The following is a 19,436-nucleotide window of genomic DNA, read 5'->3' as shown; positions in this document are numbered from 1 at the left end:
TGGAGGTGGCAGAGTTAAAGATGGTGCGATTTTCGTTGGGAATGACGAGGATGGACAGGATAAGGAATGAGTATATTAGAGGGACTGCGCAGGTAGGACGGTTTGGAGACAAAGTGAGAGAGGCGAGATTGAGATGGTTTGGACATGTGCTCAGGAGGGAAGCGGAGTATATCGGGAGAAGGATGCTAAAGATGGAGCCACCAGGCAGGAGGAGAAGAGGAAGGCCAAAGAAGAGGTTCATGGATGCGGTGAGGGCGGACATGCGGGTGGTTGGAGTGTCAATGGAAGATGTGGAGGATAGAGCGAAATGGAGACGGTTGATCCGCTGTGGCGACCCCTAACGGGAGCAGCCGAAAGAAGGATATATATATTAAAAAAAATATATATATCTATATATATATATATATATATATATATATATATATATATATATATATATATATATATATATATATATATATATATATCTATATCTATATATATATCTATATCTATATATATAGCTATATCTATATCTATATATAGCTATATCTATATCTATATATATATATATATATATATATATATATATATATATATGTATATATATGTATATGCATATATATGCATATATACACATATGTATATATATGTATATATATGTTTATATATATATATATATATATATATATATATATATATATATATATATACATATATATATATATACATATATATATATATATATATATATATATATATATATATATATATATATATATATATATATATATATACATATATATATATATATACATATATATATATATATATATATATAGATATATATATATATATATATATATATATATATATATATATAGATATATATATATATATATATATATATATATATATATATATATATATATATATATATATATACATATATACATGTGTAATTCATCTATATATGTATATATATATATATATATATATATATATATATATATGTATATCTATATATATATATATATATATATATATATATATATATATATATATATATATCTATGTATATATATATATATATATATATATATATATATATATATATATATATATATACATATATATATATATATATATATATATACATATATATATATATATATATATATATATATATATATATATATATATATATATATATATATATATATATATATATGTATGTATATCTTCTTCTTTCGGCTGCTCCCGTTTGGGGTCGCCACAGCAGATCATCCATATGATCCGCATAGTGATTTGGCACATGTTTTTTATGCCGGATGCCCTTCCTGACGCAAACCTGGTTGCCTCTTACGACACAGGGATATGGTACACCAATTTTAACCGGGTATACACCGGCCCAGTACACACTGGTACTCATTCCGCCGACCTCGGAAGGATGACAGGCTGAGTCAACCCCCTGGTGTATTAATTCAGTGGCCCAACGGGGCTTGATGCGGTGAGGGCGGACATGCGGGTCCACCCTCACCGCATCCAAAACCAAGATCTGTTAACCACCACCCCTATCCCCACCCTCCTTCCAAATTTCCAGTTTTTCCTCCTGAAAGTTTCCTTCTGTATCCATCTTGTCCACCCAGTGCAATTGCATCCTTCTCATTTCCATTGTTTGTCCAAGTCTCCCTCTATTTTGTCCGTCAACCCTGTTGATTGGTGTTTCCCCCATTCTCTTTGCTGTTCATTTTGTTCTGTTATGTCCTGATCCATTCAGTGTTCTCACTCTTACACAAACCTCAACTGTGTACATGGAATTAAAAAATGAAGTGCAAACATTCTGATAGGGGTGTGGGGAGAATGTAGGACTGGGGAGAGGGATATTATGAGAATAGTCCAAGCAACTGAAACATCAGAGCAAGCTCATAAATGGACAATGCAACAGATACAAGAGGTGGCAGAGTTTTTTTTTTTTTTAAAACGTGAAAGGCTCCATTCCTTGACTGTATCATCCTCATCGAAGCTCGGCCTTAAATGAAAAAAAAACAAGAACTGAAGAAATAGAGAAGTGGAGAGAAGGAAAATAATGTAAGGGTTTTTGAGGAACTGGTAAACCTGCCTTTTGAAAAGGGGAAGGTTATACCTATTCGGAAAAGACATGAGAAAGTGAAGAATTCCAGAGCTTAGCGATGAAGGGAAAGAAAAAAATATCACAGCCCACCCTTGAGTTTCCAATGGCCACACATTAATCATGTGATGCAGTGGGTCGCCGAGTATTTTGTGGTCTTACTCGGAAAACAAGGAGCCAGTTCTCAGGAGTAGACACCAATGTAACATCCATAGCAAAGGGAAAGAGAGGCAACATTCGAGCAAGTTGAATTTTGAGGTCAAATTTGGAGAGTTGATAGGTCGGATTGCTTTGAGCTCGACTGAAATACATATATCGAGCAAGAACCTCCCCAGATTTGAGAGAAGTACTATATCCAAAATAGCCTGAAACCAGATGCCAATCATCTGTTATTCAAGGAATTGAGTATCTCCTGATTCATCTTACTAACCACTCACATCCAATGACCATAATGGTGTTCTACAAATAAAGCTGTTACTCTTCCGGTTTGGGTTCTTCACGCGTGCACGGTAAAATCTGAGCTGCCCGGTTCCACCTCACCAAAACCGAGTTTTCCAAACCAGATGTCATGTTTTGTGTGTGTCATTCATCAATGTATTGCTGTTTTCGTCCCGTGCAATATTTCATGTTAATTCGTTCATTGCTTTGTGCAATACGTTTCTTATTGTCAAGGCCTGAACGGCTGTCTTTCAAGGCTTTCCTCGGATCGAAAGTGTGTTCTGCTTTAGCACTGGGTGTATTCCCGGGTACCTTACTTCTATTTCAACAATATCCTATCCTATTTCTGATTTCTATTTCCTCTCCTCACTTCAAAAAATAGATAAAAAAAACAAAACAAACAAATGAAAACTCACTCATGGAGTGAAACTGAAACAGGAGAACTTTTTCCAATCTAGAAACACTGATTTGAAGTATATTTCCACGGGGTGCATGATACACCCCTCTTCCTACTAGACTATTAGTGAAACGGAACGGCACTGGGTAGAGCACATACCTCCGCATTGATGATGATGAATGTTTGATGATTGAGATATGATGTTGACGGATAGTAATTTTACCTCAAGTTTTCCCGATTGTACAAAGTATTAAATGTTCCGTATTTGTGTTTCGAGTTCATAGAGCTTCACAAATCTAAAGATTTAATGAAAATCAGCGATGGAGAAGAATATGTCGGAAAAAATTGACTCGTCAACAAATGACATCAAACAATCGTGATTTTACATCTGCTACATGTCTTACCATCCTCTCTGATATATGGAGAATATGCAACAGCTGGAATTATATTTATTTACATGTGAATATTCAGTTTATCTCGGCACTGAATATTTTGTCAAAAAAAAACAAACAATCAATCAATCAGATCATTTAACAGTAGGAAGTGATCATTCCTCTCTCAGATGATAAAACAACCAAGCTCAGCCCCACCCATCTAAGCACCATACCCGAGCTAACCTGGTCTGCAATAAAGGTGACGTAATTCAGATTCTACATTAGCATGCTGCTCCTCCAAGATCTGCTGGTGAATGCTGAGGGAAGGAGAGATGAGGCAACAAAATAATTATTTTTTTGCATCAATAGAGATATTTTTACAATATCATAAAACTATTGAAGTGATTTTAACTAGATTAAAGAGAACCATTTGAATTTTCACTGTTAGAGATATTATAAGCAAATGGTAGGATGGCATGTTCTCACACCCAAATCTACAGGGTATCCCTCAAATAAGTCCGCATTATTATTTAATGAACTCAACAAGCAGACATAACTTCCCAGTTGAATATGAAATGGAGAGACAGAGACAGAGTCAGTAATGTTTGAAGTATTGAGTACTCAACATGTTTTTCCACATTTTTCACGAGCTGTTCATCAATTCCTCGATTCAACGTTCCCCAATAAATGGATTGGCCCTGGTGGACCTATTACCTGGCCCCTAAGTTCCCCAGACCGGACTCCCTGTAATGTTTTTTTGTGAGGTTTCATCAAGGACAGAGTTTACACAAAATTGCCCACATTCCTTGGATGAACCTATGAGATCGGATCAAGAATGATAATCAGGGCATATCCCATGCGCCATCTACGCAAAAGTTATATGGACATTTTAGTTCAACATTTCCAAACATGTATTGAAAGAGAAGGTGGACATGTTGAGTACTAAACAAAACTTCATACATTACTCTCACCGTTCTACACTCAACTGAAGCCTGGTGTTGGCTTAGTGGTTAGGGTGGTGGCTTGGGATCCCAGGGTCCTGAGTTCAAGCCCCGTTGGCTGCTGAATTAACACCAGGGGGTTGACTCAGCCTGTCATCCATCTGAGGTCGGCGAAGTGAGTACCAGTGTACTGGTCCCGGTGTATGCCCCGGTTAGAATAGGTATACCATATCCTTGTGTGTCGTAAGAGGCGACCAGGGTTGGCGTCAGGAAGGGCATCCGGCCATAAAACATTGCCTCAAGAAAAAGCCTAACCCCTGCACAGCAGGGAAAAAATGGCTGTAAAAACGGACAAAAAAAAAAAGTTCTATACTCAACTGGAGAACAACAAATAAAATTGGGTACCTATTTAAGGGACACCCTGTTGTATAAGTTTGTCGAAGGCAGTCAGCTCTACTTTGTTTGCTCGCTTGATTCACAACTGAATGATATTTATATCCCAACAAATTCACAAGTTGCTCTCTCTATAAAAGGGGTAGGGGAAGAGGTTTAGCATACCATGGGGACACAAACAACATCGTCAACTGAGCATATTTCTTTTAAAGGAGTGCATTTGTTCCTTTTAAGTAATCTATAAAAGTAATCGGATTAATGAAACTTAAACGACTTTCATCCAATATAATATCATTATATCATCAAAATAATTACAATAGTTTCAAATCATTAGGCAGAAAGCAATAATGTTTTTTATAGTAGGGGATCCAGACCTGAAAAAGGCTGCTATTTAGAGTTGAACTACACACCACTCAATATAACTTGCAGACATTATTTTTTTTGATCGATGGATGTCTCCAGTAATGTAATTGAGAGGTCTGTTCAGCCAAAGCTGTTGCGAAATTTAGTTATTGGGAAAAAGGTGATCCCATTTGTGTCATGATTGAGCAAAAGTACGACCGACAAAAATTACATTTTTCCTTGTAGAATCATCAAAATCTAGATATGTAACATTATTTATACACATCAATTCAGCTATGCATAACACAAATAAACAATGCCCACAGAGATTATAAATTTTATGAAAATTAAGAAAAATCAACCAAAATTGTTATAGAGTACATTATTTCACTTCAATTTCAGTATTTTATCACACATTATTGTCCATAACTCAGATACTACTCAACATAAACATTATATAATATAATTGATATCAAAATTATCTCTGATGCCCATGGTCGCTACATACATTACATAAATATAAAATGTGAACAGATTAACTTGAGACTCCATTAATACCATATATCAACCATACCCCTATTTGGTTTTAATTGCTGATTTTATCCTACATTTGCCTATTGGTGTACTCATTGAAAGTATGATGACTATTTTGCTGAATAACTATCTATTTCAGTGAATTCTTCCCACAAATTATGCCAGAGCTGATAAATATAACTACAGACATTTGGTGAACTCCAGAAGAAGTATTAAGAGAAAATACTAGCTTCGATGCCAGCTAACTGGGACTATCATTTTCGTTGGTGACAGATATGTTGACCTCAACAAAAGTTTGAAAAGTGAGGAAAGATTCAAACGTTATATGAGATCCAAGATGTTCTTGTTTAAAGAAGTAATTATAATGAAAAAAATGCTCATGAATGGAAACCTTTTATCCACAACCAGTTAAACAAGGCAACCCTTCTGAACTTTTTTGGAGAGTCATGGATCAAGCATCATGCTGCATTACCATCAAGAATGAGGCTGATAGTGATACTTGCGGGTGTGTTATTGGATCTCGGTAGAACTGTTTTGTTGACGTTAAATGACCCAATCAAGCTTCCTCGGCTATCATGTACAGCTCATGAAGAGGCTGATAGCCACATCTTCGTAAATGTTGCATTGTGTATTCGCATTTATGTAAATCAGAGGGTTGTTGTTCAGGTCACAGATACAGATGTGCTATTGATGGATGGCCTTGTACTACATTACACGCATGTCTTTCTTTGATGAGCTGGGGTTTGACAAGTCCCTGAAAAGTGTATTTGCCCTGAAAAGTGAGGAAAGATTCAAACGCAAAAAATTTCCTGCTGATCTAGCCAGTGTATACAATGCTGATTCATCTTTAGTGACATCACTCCAACCAAGTGCACACATTTTGAGTGGTTGTGAGACTGAGCTATGTATTGAAACATGCAATGAAATTTGCCCTTGAGAATGCTGCTATCTTGCAAGCTTTGGCACAGTATGGTGAACCAAATAGTGATCTCGATGTCAATACAGAAGTTCAAAATGCAGCAAAGGTTTTCTTCAAGGGGCTTTACAATATGCAAAATTTTGAAGGTAATTTTAATGAATTACGAACACACGTTTGTCACAACAAAGGGTGATCTCTGCAGTCCACCAGCAATGGAAGGTGCCTTCCAATTCCAGATGCTGTGAGGATTTCACCAAATGGCAGTCAGTAAAAGAGTGCATGAGTCTGATCCAATACTCCCAGAGGCATTGCCACTTGGGTATGTTCATTTGGATGGCACACTGGTGCCAATTACGATGGACAAATAATCAAAGCCACCATTTGCAAAACAGAGCAAGTACTGTCATTGCATAAAGAGCAGATGCCTTTGGAGTTGTTCATGTGCAAAAGCTAAAGTAAAGTGTGTGGTTGCCTGCAAGTGTGCGGCCAATATGAATAAGTTTGGCAGGTTGGAGAATTTGCAAGACAATGACAGTGATTAAATATGTTTTGCTTTGAGTAGTGGCATCGTGATTTGGTGTTTTTAGATTTTGAAGAATCGTTGCTAGTTGGCCAAACAACGCTTGCAGAAAACCAAATATACAAAATTCCAAATAGATAAAATGTATTAATAATGTTAATGTCGTTATAGGATGTTTCATCATTTATTAACGAATGCATGTAAATTGTTCTACGATATAAATATAAATGTCATTTGAGTCCAGGACATGTATGCAATAAATCACGAGAATATGCATCCGCACAGAAATTAAAATAGAAGGGACGGGTTGATAACCTGCTCTAATGAGGTCTCAGGTTCAGCGATACGACCATGTCGTATGTTTGTTGTAATCTACGCAAGGTCAGAGGTAATTTTGATATCAATTATATTGCTATATAATGTATATATTGAGCAGTACCAGAGTTATGGACAATTATGTGCGATACAAATACTGAAATCGAAATGAAATAATGTATTTTTTTTAAAACAATTTTTGTTGATTTTTCTGAATTCTCAAAATTTACAAACTTTGTGGGAATTGTTTATATACGCTATGCATAGTCGAATGAATGTGTAAATAAATAATGTTACACATCTTGATTTTGATGATTCTACAAGGAAAAATGTAATTTTTGCTCAATCACGACACACATGGGATCACCTTTTTCCCCAATAACTAAATTTCTCAACAGCTTTGGCTGAACAGACTTATTAATTATATTACTCGAGACATCCATTAATCAAAAAAGGAAAAGAAGGTCTGCAAATTATATTGAGTGGTGTATTGTTCAACTTTCTCTTGGCGGTCTGGATCCCCCACTATAATGTGAGGGTGGCATATTGGGCAGAAAGCTTTAAAAATGGAACCATGACATATTCTTGCATTTCATGGGACAGAATTGTTGCAAAGTTTTGTGAAAAGATACGTTTACTGACATGTGGTTAAGTTCCGATTCTTGACGAACAAGTCGATTTTTCTCGTTGATGAGGCGAAACCAATCAGCAAGAAGTTCATCTTCACGTTCCTCTTTTGGAAGAATCATCGCATAACATACAAAGGATGAAAGAGGAATGTATAATAACCGATGGGAAAGTGTAACTCATGAAATAGGAGAAGTGGATCTTACCATACACCCCAAATAATTTTCATGCACGCATGGCTTACCTCCCTCACAGCACCGAAGTTTCTTTTCCAGGATGACACCCTTTGCCTCTAGCTCATCCAGGTGGATTGAAATAATGGACAGCTGCAGCTGCATCTTATTTGACGATGTGTAATCAACTCCATGAGCCTGGAAAAGGGGTGACAGAAATATATATATATATATATATATATATATATATATATATATATATATATATATATATATATATATATATATATATATATATATTACACAAGAAAATTTGTACTGGAAACGTTTGTTTGGTGTAGAAGAAATGCAACTTTTAAAACACCAAGCTGGCATCATTCATTGCTATTGCGAACATATAACTTGCTTGTAAAAAAAAAAAATAAAGGACCAATCTGTGTAATTTTTTGTGCGTTTGTTCAAGGAAACAATACCTTCACATTCTATACGATTGCTGGAAGAGGATAATGCAAGTCGAGTCCCAAAATGTATTGTTGTGTGTGCGGGGTTCAAATCTGACCTTCATGGCAAGTGTCATGTGAGCGATTTAAATATCATGCTCATGCCGTGCCATGCTCTGGAGAGCTGAGCAGTTATTGGTTGATTTAATATCAGGTGCAGCAGATTTTCATACACTTTTTATTTTTTTTACGAACTATCTCAATGGTGGGAAAGGAGCCATGCCCACAAAAAAGCTTACATGCAACAATTTTAACAACAAAACACAAAAGGCACAGCAGCAATAACTAATATGTACACAATGTATCCCGATATGAGGGGAAAACTCCTGACAGACACTTACTGGACATACAAAAGGGAAGCCTATCTTTTTCTCTCTAATGCTGAAGGCCTGGTGTATAACTAAGGAAAGGGAGGAAAAGAGGAAAGGAACAAAACACTATCAAGCAAGGGGGAAGTAAAAAAGGATGACATGAGGGGAGGTCAGGAGTTGATTATGTTGTGGGATTTAGTTTGTTCACCAGCAGGTTGTGCAGCTTGCCATCGTCAAATGAAGAAACACTTGTAGCAGCAGATAAGCGAGTTGGTGCCACCAAGCACCCACTTCCTCCTCTTTTGTGATCCAGTCTGTCTGTCTGTCTGTCTGTCTGTCTGTCTGTCTGTCTGTCTGTCTGTCTGTCTGTCTGTCTGTCTGTCTGTCTCTCTCTCTCTCTCTCTCTCTCTCTCTCTCTCTCTCTCTCTCTCTCTCTCTCGATTGTTCGTTTTTTGGTGTGGTGTAATGGTGGCTGTGTGTGCTTGCTGAGGTAAGGGAACTTTGCCGTGTGCCTCTTCCCATTTTGTTTTTGCAACTTGTACCTCTGTTGCACCTTTGTACCTCCCTCCCCCCATCCTCCTCCCTGCTCTCCTTCTCCCCTCTTCTTTCTTATCTTATCTTGGGGAGAGAGAGAGAGAGAGAGAGAGAGAGAGAGAGAGAGAGAGAGAGAGAGAGAGAGAGAGAGAGAGAAAGTTGGGTGTGACAGGCCCTTGTGAGAGACAAAGGTAAGGGATACCCAGATATCCCTCTCCCTCTGTTTATATCCAGTGCTGGGTTGGTCCTATTATTTAGCGTTCATTAAATAAAAACTTTTCCTCATTTTTTTTTCCCGCCAACATTAGCCTTGGCCAAAAAAAACCCTCCGATTAGCGAAGACAGAAAACGAACACTGCCAAAAAAATTATGGCCACCACCCCCTTTCATTTTACAGCTTTCGAAACCCGAACATGGAAAAATGAGGTTTCTGCATACCTCCCGAAAGTGAGGTCAACGTGGAGTACATTGTACTTGTAGCTGGTCGCATCATCGGAATCGATAAGGTAATCACTGCATTCCGAATGAATAAGTGGATTGTTATTTTTGTGTCGGACGAGGCCGATGTGGGTGATGCTGATAACTTGCTTTACTCTTTGTGAAAGGTACGATCTTCAACATTCATCAACAACCAATGCTGGAAGACAAGTCTTTGAATCAACGTTCATCCAAATGATGGTGCACAAATTGATGCATCATCCTGCGGGCAAAACACCAAGGTATATAGCTGGGTTGACATTCAAACTCAGGCTAGACTACTCAAAGGCGAGTGCAATAACTTTGGCCGAGGCTATCCTGCCAGCCTATCGTTGTGACTGATGTACCAACTTGTATTTGTTTTTAATAGGAGGCTGCAGTGCAGCATTATAATGCTTCAGGTAAGTTTTGGTGTGCAACACAAGTGGATTTTTTTAATACACTGATCAAAGGCTCATAATACTCAAAGAAAAACAAACAAACTCTAATACTCATAGAAGAGCTTGTGCAGGAATCCCAGGACAGTTTTGGTAACTACATTTGAGGAAGAATATAACTGCCATAGAATGGCTTAAATATAGAGCCATCAGAATGATTCCACAATGTTAGACAGGCTATTAACTTCATGGAACAGCTGAGAAAGATTGATGCGTTATACATTAAAAAGTAGGTACCGGTAATTACAAGGGGATCTCAAAATGATTTTGAGTTCCGGTTTTGAGCGGCAAGAGGTCTCCTTCGGGGCTCCCTGCTGACGTTCTCAAAGTTAAGTTCCGGTTGTTATTTGTCCCGTTTTAACTGTTTAATTTTCTCACCTACATGTTAATGTGTGTTCCTAGTTCGGTTTTGTTTCAAAAATCGTGCTATTTTGTGAGTATTTATGTCGACGTTCTTACTTGGTGTTTGAGGCCTAGTCCTAGGCTTGAGGCCTACCGGTTCCACTCGGTGTTCGATCGTTTTTTTTTTTTGTTGTTGTTTGTTTTTTCTCCCCATTACCTTCAATTTCTATCCTCCCCATTACCTTCAATTTTCATCCTCCCCACTTTCCAAACATCCCCCATTCTCCCAACTAATCTCTTTCTTATCTCAAAAAAAAAAAAAAAAAAAAAAATACCCAACAACAACAACACCGTCACCTTCTCCCGCTTCTGCTACTTCTTCTTCCTCTTAACTTCCTCCTCGTCTTCCTCGATTTCTTTTTTTTTTTTTCACTTCCTTGGCCTAATCTGATGAACTCTCTCATACATTAATATTAACAACAAAACGATCTCATAATGCTTCATCTTCCTCTCTCACACATGTGGTACTCTTTACTGTTTCACAATGCACTACTCTTCTGCTATTTTAACAGACTGCTCTCATTTAGACCTCTCCTTCATTCCTTGCCTAAAAATCCAACTATTACAGCGCTTCTTCCTCCATGCTCTGAATTCGCCTTCATTGCATCCATCAAGAATTGTGTTAAATCGCATCTCTGACCTAAAACTTTTAAAAACCACAGTTTGCCATGGATGCTCGCTTTCCATCAACCATTCTTTTTTTCCAACTTCAGTGCCAACTCACCCCCTCTCCCCTCACTCTCACTCTCAAAGCAACCATCCCGCACATCACCCTCCAAGCCTCCCTGTCACCACTTCCAAAAATTCCCCCGTCACCTTTCTAGCACCTTTCATCCCCCTCACTCTTCCTTCTCTAAGTTGCCCCCCCTCTCATCCAACAACCTGCCTCCCTCCACTGCCCTCTCACCTCCATCTCTTCACTCCACCTCCTCAAATCCTCAACTGCCATCTTCCTTGTCTCTTGTCCCCCTCTCTCCCAGCACCACAGAGCCTTTTCTCCTCCTCATTCGGCCCCCTCCCCTCGCTATTCTGCAATACCCACTCCTTCAGCAACCCTCCTTACCTCTCCCCCTCGTCCCTCGTCCTACCTCCCCCGCCCCTCCACCTCCTGCACCCAAAGCCTCCTCCCCTACCTCTTCATTAAAAGTGTGGACCTCAAATATCCGGGGCCTTCGCTCAAACCTTTCAGATCTTTCCCTACAGGTTGCCACTGACAAACCAGACATTATCTGCCTAACAGAAACTTTCCTCTCCCAAGGCGTGTCTGACTCCCAAGTATCTCTCCCTGGTTACTCCTTCTTACGGTATGACAGACCTGAGCCTCGTCCTGGTGGAGGTGTTGCTCTCTTCATCAAAGACTCTATTCCTCACTCTCCTGCACTGCTCTCACTCCCCCACACCCCCAGGAATACCTCTGGCTTCGGCTTCCTCCACTCCCACCTCATGTTTATATGTGTACTGTACCGTCCACCGAACAGTGATGACTCCATCTACACCTCACTCTCCGAAAACATGGACCATCTTCTATCTTCTCATCCAAACTCTCTCTTCCTCTTATGTGGCGACTTCAATTGTCATCACGCCAGTTAGCTAGGTGTGGGTACCTCTCTCACCTGCCATGGGACATCAGCAAAGCTTTCTGTGACTCATTGGGACTGACTCAATCGGTCAACTTCCCGACGCGGATCTCAACCAATGGTACTCCATCTCTTCTGGATCTGATTTTGACAAATTTCCCTGACAATATCTGCTGCTCTTCCTTCGCTCCAATTGGTTCTTCTGACCACGTCCTTGTTAAAGTGGACATCTCTCTGGCTGTTATCAGAGAACCACCTCACCGCCGTCGAGTCTGGCATTTCACTCAAGCCGACTGGCAGGGTCTCCGAGCAGCCATCAAACTTACAGACTGGTCTCCTATCACTACTTTCTCAAACATCAACTCATCCTGGGAATTCTTTCAAAGAAACTTGCTCTCCCTCATGCACAGATTTATCCCCTCTGTATCAGTTGTCTTACCCTTCCTCCCGCCCCTTGGTTTACTGAAGCTTGTGGCGAGGCAGTTGTCCTGAAACAACTTGCCTTGCCTCATGGAAAGCAAACCCAACTGAGGGCAATCTCAGTTCTTTCCACAAAGCTCGGAACAAGTGTGTATCTACCCTCAGGAGGCCAGAAAACAACATCTTTCTCATCTCAAGTCTGAACTCTCAAACCTCTCCTCCTCAAAATCCTGGTGGCATCTAATCAAATCTGTTTCTGGTGTATGTTCCCCCTCCATCCCCTCCCTTACCTCAAATGGCACACTGCTGATTCCACCGTGATAAAGCTGAATGTCTAAACTCGGTGTTTGCAGCTAAATCTTGTGTCCCAAACCCATCACTATCTCTACCCACTTTACCCAGTCGCACCCAACTGTCCCTGGACTCTGTATCCTTTTCTCCTGACAAGGTGGAGAGCTTGCTTTCAAACCTCGAGTCAGATTACTGCAACCGGTCCAGACGGCATCAGCCCACGTGTCCTCAAAGCCTGCTCTTCTGCTCTTGCTCACCCTCTCTCTGTTCTATTCACCCTCTCATTTTCCCAAGGTCATCTGCCATCTGCTTGGAAATCTGCTAACATCACTGCCCTGCATAAAGGTGCAAAAACAGATCCCTGTAACTACAGACCAATCAGCCTTCTCCCAATCATCAGCAAGGTTATGGAATCCATCATCGCTTCAGACATGAAATCCTTCCTCTTCTCCAATGGCTTGATTTCCAATCATCAATTTGGTTTCAGACCCGGTCACTCTACCCCTGGATATGCTGCTTCTGCTCTCCCATCAATGGATGGAGGTCTCAATGCCAGACAGGAAATCCGAGCCGTATCCCTGGACATATCACGTGCTTTTGACACAGTCTGGCACCCTGCCCTACTCACCAAACTCTCTTCCCATGGTATTCAAGGCCATCTCCACTCATGGCTCACAGACTTCCTCCTGTCGCAGTCAACGTGTGGCCCTAAATGGAGTTCTTTCATCCCCTCTTCCTGTGCAGGCTGGAGTTCCTCAAGGTAGCGTTCTCTGGGCCCTGTTCTTTTCTGGTTTTCATCAATGATCTCTCGGACTCTCTGGAAAATCCTCTATTTCTCTTTGCCGACGACTCCACCCTCTGCCGTACCACCATCTGTCATCCCTCAGACCGGCAAGCAGCAGCTTCTTCGTCACTGCAGATCTGGATAAAATCACAAACTGGTCCAACACGTGGAACATGTCTTTCCAATCCACAAATCTCACACTCTCACTATGTCTCTTCGAAAGGACCGTTTACAAAACCCCCCCATCCACTTTCTCAACAATCCTCTGGAAGAAGTCTTTTCTTTCAAGCTTCTGGGTCTCACCATCTGCCATGACCTTTCCTGGGAAAGTCACATTTCCAACCTTGCCTCAAAAGCCAGTCGCCGACTGGGAATCCTCCGTCGTGCAAAGTCCTTCCTCGGCCCTCTTGAGCTCCTGACTACTTACAAAGCTTTTGTCCGTAGCCTGATGGAGTACTGCTCTCCCCTCTGGGCTGGTGCTCCTGCCTCCCACCTTTCTCGGCTTCACGCTGTCGAAACCAGGGCTTTTAAGATCATTGGCATCTCCCGCAATGAAGCTGAGTCTTTGGGCCTCTCACTCAATCACCGCAGGTTGGTCGGTGGTCTTTCTGTCTTCTACCGACTCCCTCTCCAGCCTTGCCCCCCTGCTCTCTCTGCGATTTGTCCCAACCACATTTCCACAGGGCGCTCAAGGTCCGCCAACAACCCCTTCTGCTAAAACTACCAAAATCACGAATCACTGCTCATCTTCACTCTTTCATTCCTCTTTTTTCCCGTCTTTCGAATAAACTTCCTCACTCTATTCTTTCCCATTCTTCCCTCCAGCCTTTCAAAACAGCTGTTCACCACCACCTCTTATCTTCCCCCATCCAAATCCTCGATCTTTTCTACCCCCGATAATCCACCCAAGCCCACTTCCTTCAATTCTCCTGCTTTCCTTCCTGAAAGTCCCTGTAATGTCCATCTTCTCTTCGCCATGTTCCCCGTCCCATCCCCATCCCTCTCCCTTCCACAGTTCACCTAATGTGTCTGTTCCCCACTGTTTTGTCCCTTCCACTCCCGCCCCTCTTGTCTCATGCCTCCTTGCTGTGAGTTGTGTGTTAGCTCTCATACGAGCCTCGACCAAGGTATACAAAAAAAAAAAAAAAAAAATGTTTAAGATAAGAAGGTGGGGACAAAATTTATACAGGGAAGTTTTTAAAGGGAAAGATAGTGACAGGACCAGTAGGGCAGAGCTTCAGAGTGAAAAAAGGAGAGGGAGGATGGAAGCGAAGCACGGATATGTCACTCACAGAAGTCAATCTACAGTTATCTTCCTGGGAGGGTGATAACTGCAAGGACAATAGTTAGGTTTAAGATACGATTGAATAGATGCCAAGAAGTAATGGAGATAGGTGCATACAGATACATAGAAACGGTCGGTTGATTAGGGATTGAATGAGGGTAACCTGTGGGCACGGATGTTGTCTGTGTTAATTCAACTCTCACCCAACTCTTCTCCCCCACAAAACCAAAAAGCAAAAAAAAAAACCCCATCTCCCCTATACTGTGAAGGGCAGACTTGTCTGTTAATGTACCTCCCCACCATCTTCACCTCCCCACAACCTCACCCCCAATTATGCCACTCCTGCCCTCTCCTCCAAGCTCCCTTCCTTCTACCCATTTTCAACCACCTACCTCCAGGGCCACATGTAACACCCATGTTATAGAGCACTGTTTGACTATCAAGACTGCTGGGACAGCTGTTTGATACGGATGACATCGGCCAAGCAGCCATTTCCATGCATTATTACCTCTGCCACTGAAGATGCACACAGGTGGTTTTCACCCATGCCTGTGTCTGTGAGCATTATATCTCAAGGTTATGGACGAATTTGGACAAAACTTGGAGGCACATCTTGGGTGGTGACAAGGATAAAGTAATTCTATTTTGGTGAACATCTGGATCCGGATAGAAGAATATAATTTTTCAAGTAATTCTTTATCATGGAGATATGGGACCAAAAAAGACATATCACATGATATTTCAAAAAGTTATGGATGGATTTGGACAAAATTAGGTGAAAGAGTTGGTTCGATGACAACGACAGGCCTACTTGATTTGGGCTGAATTCCGGATCCACATCTGGCCCATCAGTGGGATACAAAACGTAAAGTGTTCAGCCTGGCGGAGGTATGTGCCCCACCCTCTTCTTTTTCTGATTTTCCTCAATGATCTCTCTGACTCTCTGGAAAATCCTCTTTATCTCTTTGCTGATGACTCCACCCACTACCGTACCATCTGTCATCCCTCAGACTGGCAAGCACCAGCTTCTTCGCTCTCTGCAGATCTGGGTAAAAATCACAAACTGCTCAAACACGTGGAACATGTCTTTCAATCCAGACAAATCACACTCTCACTATGTTTCTCTGAAAGGACCATTTGGAACCTCCCCCCCCCCCCACCCCATCTACTTTCTCAACAATCTTCTGGAAAAAGTACTTTCTTTCAAGCCTCTGGGTCTCACTATCTGCCATGATCTTTCCTGGGAAAGCCACATTTCCAACCTGGCCTCCAAAGCCAGTCGCCGACTGGGAATCCTCCGTCGTGCAAAGTCCTTCCTCGGCCCACCTGAGCTCCTGACCACATACAAAGCTTTCATCCACATCCTGATGGAGTACTGCTCTCCCCTCTGGGCTGGTGCTGTTGCGTCTCACCTTTCTCGCCTTCACACTGTGGAAACCAAGGCATTTCGGATCATTGGCATCTCCCGCGATGAGGCTGAGTCTTTGGGCCTCTCACTGTCACACCGCAGGAAGGTCGGTTGTCTTTCTGTCTTCTACCGTCTCCTCTTCGGTCTCGCCCCCCCCTCTGCTCTCTCTGCGATTTGTCCCCACCATATTTCCACAGGGCACTCAAGGTCCGTCAACAACTCCCTTCTGGTAAAACTACCAAAATCACGAATCACTGCTCACCTTCAACTCTTTCATTCCTCTTTTTCCCCCCACCTTTGGAATAAACTCTCACACTCTGTTCAAACCCATTCTTTCCTCCAGGCCTTCAAAACAGCTGTTTACCACCACCTCTTGTCATCCTCCATCCAAATCCTCGATCTTTTCTACCCCTGTTAATCCACCCCAAACCCACCTCCTTCAAATTCCCTGTTTTCCTTCCCGAAAGTCCCTGTAGTGTCCATCTTGTATACCCCATGTTCCCCAAGCCATTCCTCTCCCTCCTACAGATCTCCTAATGTCTCTGTTCCTCACCGTTTTGTCCTTCCCACTCCCACCCCCTTGTCTCATGCCCCCCTTGCTGTGTGTTGTGTTAGCTCTCATACGAGTCTCGACAAGGAATTAAAAAAAAAAAAAACGCGAGTGCCCTTCTCGTTAAATATGTAACCTTGTATCTGTATTACAAAATTCTGACTTTCCAGTAAAAAAAATTAAAATAAATACATATATAAATAAAAAAGGGGGAAAAAATCTTAAAAAAAAATAAATTAAAATCCCACTTCTGTTAATGGATGTTTCCAGCCTGAAAAGTAGTGTTTGTTAAAGATGGAAAGCAATAATTATATATCAGCGTGAAATCTCCATTGGTGAAACTATTTTATGGGTCGACGGCACATAGAAGCATCATTTCACCTTCCCCTGGGTGTGGGAGAGATCGTATCCTGGAGCAATGGTCTTTTTTCTGTAAACCTGGAGATCGTTTCTGGATGTGGTAACTCCTGGAAACAAAGGTGGTGAAAATAAGCATCCAATGAAGTTCAGACTGAAACTTGTGAAATTTTCACAACACATTGCAGCATTTAACTTTATAATCCACTTTCAACATAGATTTCAGTAAGATTAAAAATAACTTCAACAAGCCGATTCGATTTCGGTTCAGGTCCGGATGCAGATCCGGCCCATCAGTGGGATACAAAATGTAAACCGTTCAGCTTGGTGGAGGTATGCGCTCTACCGAGTGCCGCTATAGTTTCTTACAGCGGTTAGCATACCTCTGTTAACATTTGGTTGAGAAAATTTGTTTTTCATTCTGGAGTAATTTGCTGCACAGCACCAAGCCATTGATTTGGTTTGGAAATCTGATCTACAATCAAGATTTTGGTGAACTTTCTCTATTTCCTGTAAAGTAACAGACGAATAAATATCAATTAATAAATCAGATTTAACCTCAGGATTTAGGAGACAGATATGATGCTGGTCTTTAGCCCATCATGGGTACAGATACTCCGATGAGCAATGGACAGGCCTTTTGGGCTTTCAGTAGTTCTAATTTTTTTTTAATGGAATTAATTGGAACGATGGAGGATGCCAAGTCTGCAGCTGATTTTGTATCCAGCGTTGCTATGTGATCGGCCCAAAATATGTCTTGGCTGATGGTGAGGCCGAGGAGTTAAAGAGAATGTTGCTGACCAGTACCTGACAATGGAAATATCTAGGTTGGTTCATTTGACAATCCTTCTGCAATGATAGGGTGAGACTGATATTTTCCAGGATTGGAAGAACACTTTCATCTATCACCCCCAGTATATAATCGATTCCAGATAAGCAGAGAGTGGCGCAGCTGCTTTCTGCCTGCTTCATTTAGGACAGGTTATTGTACGACGCAATGTGGACCTTGTCATCTGCAAAAAAAAAAGAGAAGAGGGGGTTTTGCAGAGCATCAGAGAGGTCAGCTTTGTGGATGGAAAACAAGGTTCGGCCCAAGGCACTGCTTTGGGGCACACCCACCTCCAGTGGGGTCATGTTCCTTTGATTCTGCACCAATTTATGAGTGTGGAGGAAATGAACAGGTCTGGACTGAAAGGGCCCTTTTTTCCCTTGTACAGTATGTGGGATTTTTACATCTTTACAGAATTGAAATTCTTATTTTGTTTCGTGTCGACCATTCATTGCTCTTAGAAGAAATTGAAACACCAAAAACACAAAATTAAAAATACTATATCTATATACATATAAAAACAAAAAGCACGGAGAGGCGGTAAAGCCGTGAGTCAGTCCAGGAAGCTGTGAAGACTATATCCCAATTAATCACGTCCTGTTTGAACGTCAACTCCCCAAGACCCGAAAGACACAAAAGACCCAGATAACACAAAGTCTCCAAGGACCCAGAAGTCCCCAAAGACCCTGAAGACCCCTTTGACAGAGACCCAGCTTTCTGACACTCGGTTGAACATTGTGCTCCGATATGCCTTGGTAATCTCCTGATTTCATGATGCCATGCACACGTTCAAGGCACCCAGTGCCAGAGGCAGCACAGCAACCTCAAAACATCACTGAACCTCCTCAATGTTTGACTGTAGGGAAGGTGTTCTTTTCTTTAAAGGCTTCATTTTGTTTTCTGTGAAGATAGAGATGATGTGCTTTATCAAAAAAACTCTAATTTGGCCTCATCTGTCCACAGGACATTCTCCCAGAAGGATTTTGGCTTGTTCAGGTGTGTTTTTGCAAACTCCAGTCGGGCTTTCTTATGTCTCCCTCTCAGTAGTGGGATTCTCCTGGGTCTCGTATCATAGAACCACCTTTCATTAAGTTGGCGACGGATGGTGTGAGTTGAAACTGTCATTCCTTGTGTTTGAAGGTCAGCTTGAATCTGTTTGGCAGTTGATCGAGGTGCTTTCTCCACCATTCG

At 41.1% G+C, this 19,436-nt stretch overlaps 1 protein-coding gene across 4 annotated transcripts in view; it reads right to left on the bottom strand.

The window, feature by feature from the left end:
• Positions 1-19,436, bottom strand: part of LOC147034687 (MICAL-like protein 2) — a 129,092-nt gene that overhangs the window by 12,290 nt on the left and 97,366 nt on the right. For 3 of the 4 annotated variants that reach the window (XM_085887136.1, XM_085887133.1, XM_085887132.1), the window contains exons 10-13: positions 17,441-17,526; positions 8,155-8,281; positions 7,926-8,016; positions 3,563-3,636 (exon numbers count right to left, since the gene is read on the bottom strand). In XM_085887136.1, the coding sequence (XP_085743262.1) occupies positions 3,563-3,636; positions 7,926-8,016; positions 8,155-8,281; positions 17,441-17,526 (378 nt within the window). The remainder of the gene's footprint in view (positions 1-3,562; positions 3,637-7,925; positions 8,017-8,154; positions 8,282-17,440; positions 17,527-19,436) is intronic. The other variant, XM_085887138.1, reaches the window with a different exon arrangement.

The sequence above is a fragment of the Eptatretus burgeri genome, chromosome 1, assembly GCF_056783735.1.
Source record: "Eptatretus burgeri isolate ZD-2024b chromosome 1, Ebu_testis_v1, whole genome shotgun sequence".
NCBI lineage: Eukaryota > Metazoa > Chordata > Myxini > Myxiniformes > Myxinidae > Eptatretus > Eptatretus burgeri.
The sequence above is the reverse complement of the archived record's forward strand: the minus strand, read 5'-3'. Positions and strand labels throughout refer to the sequence as shown.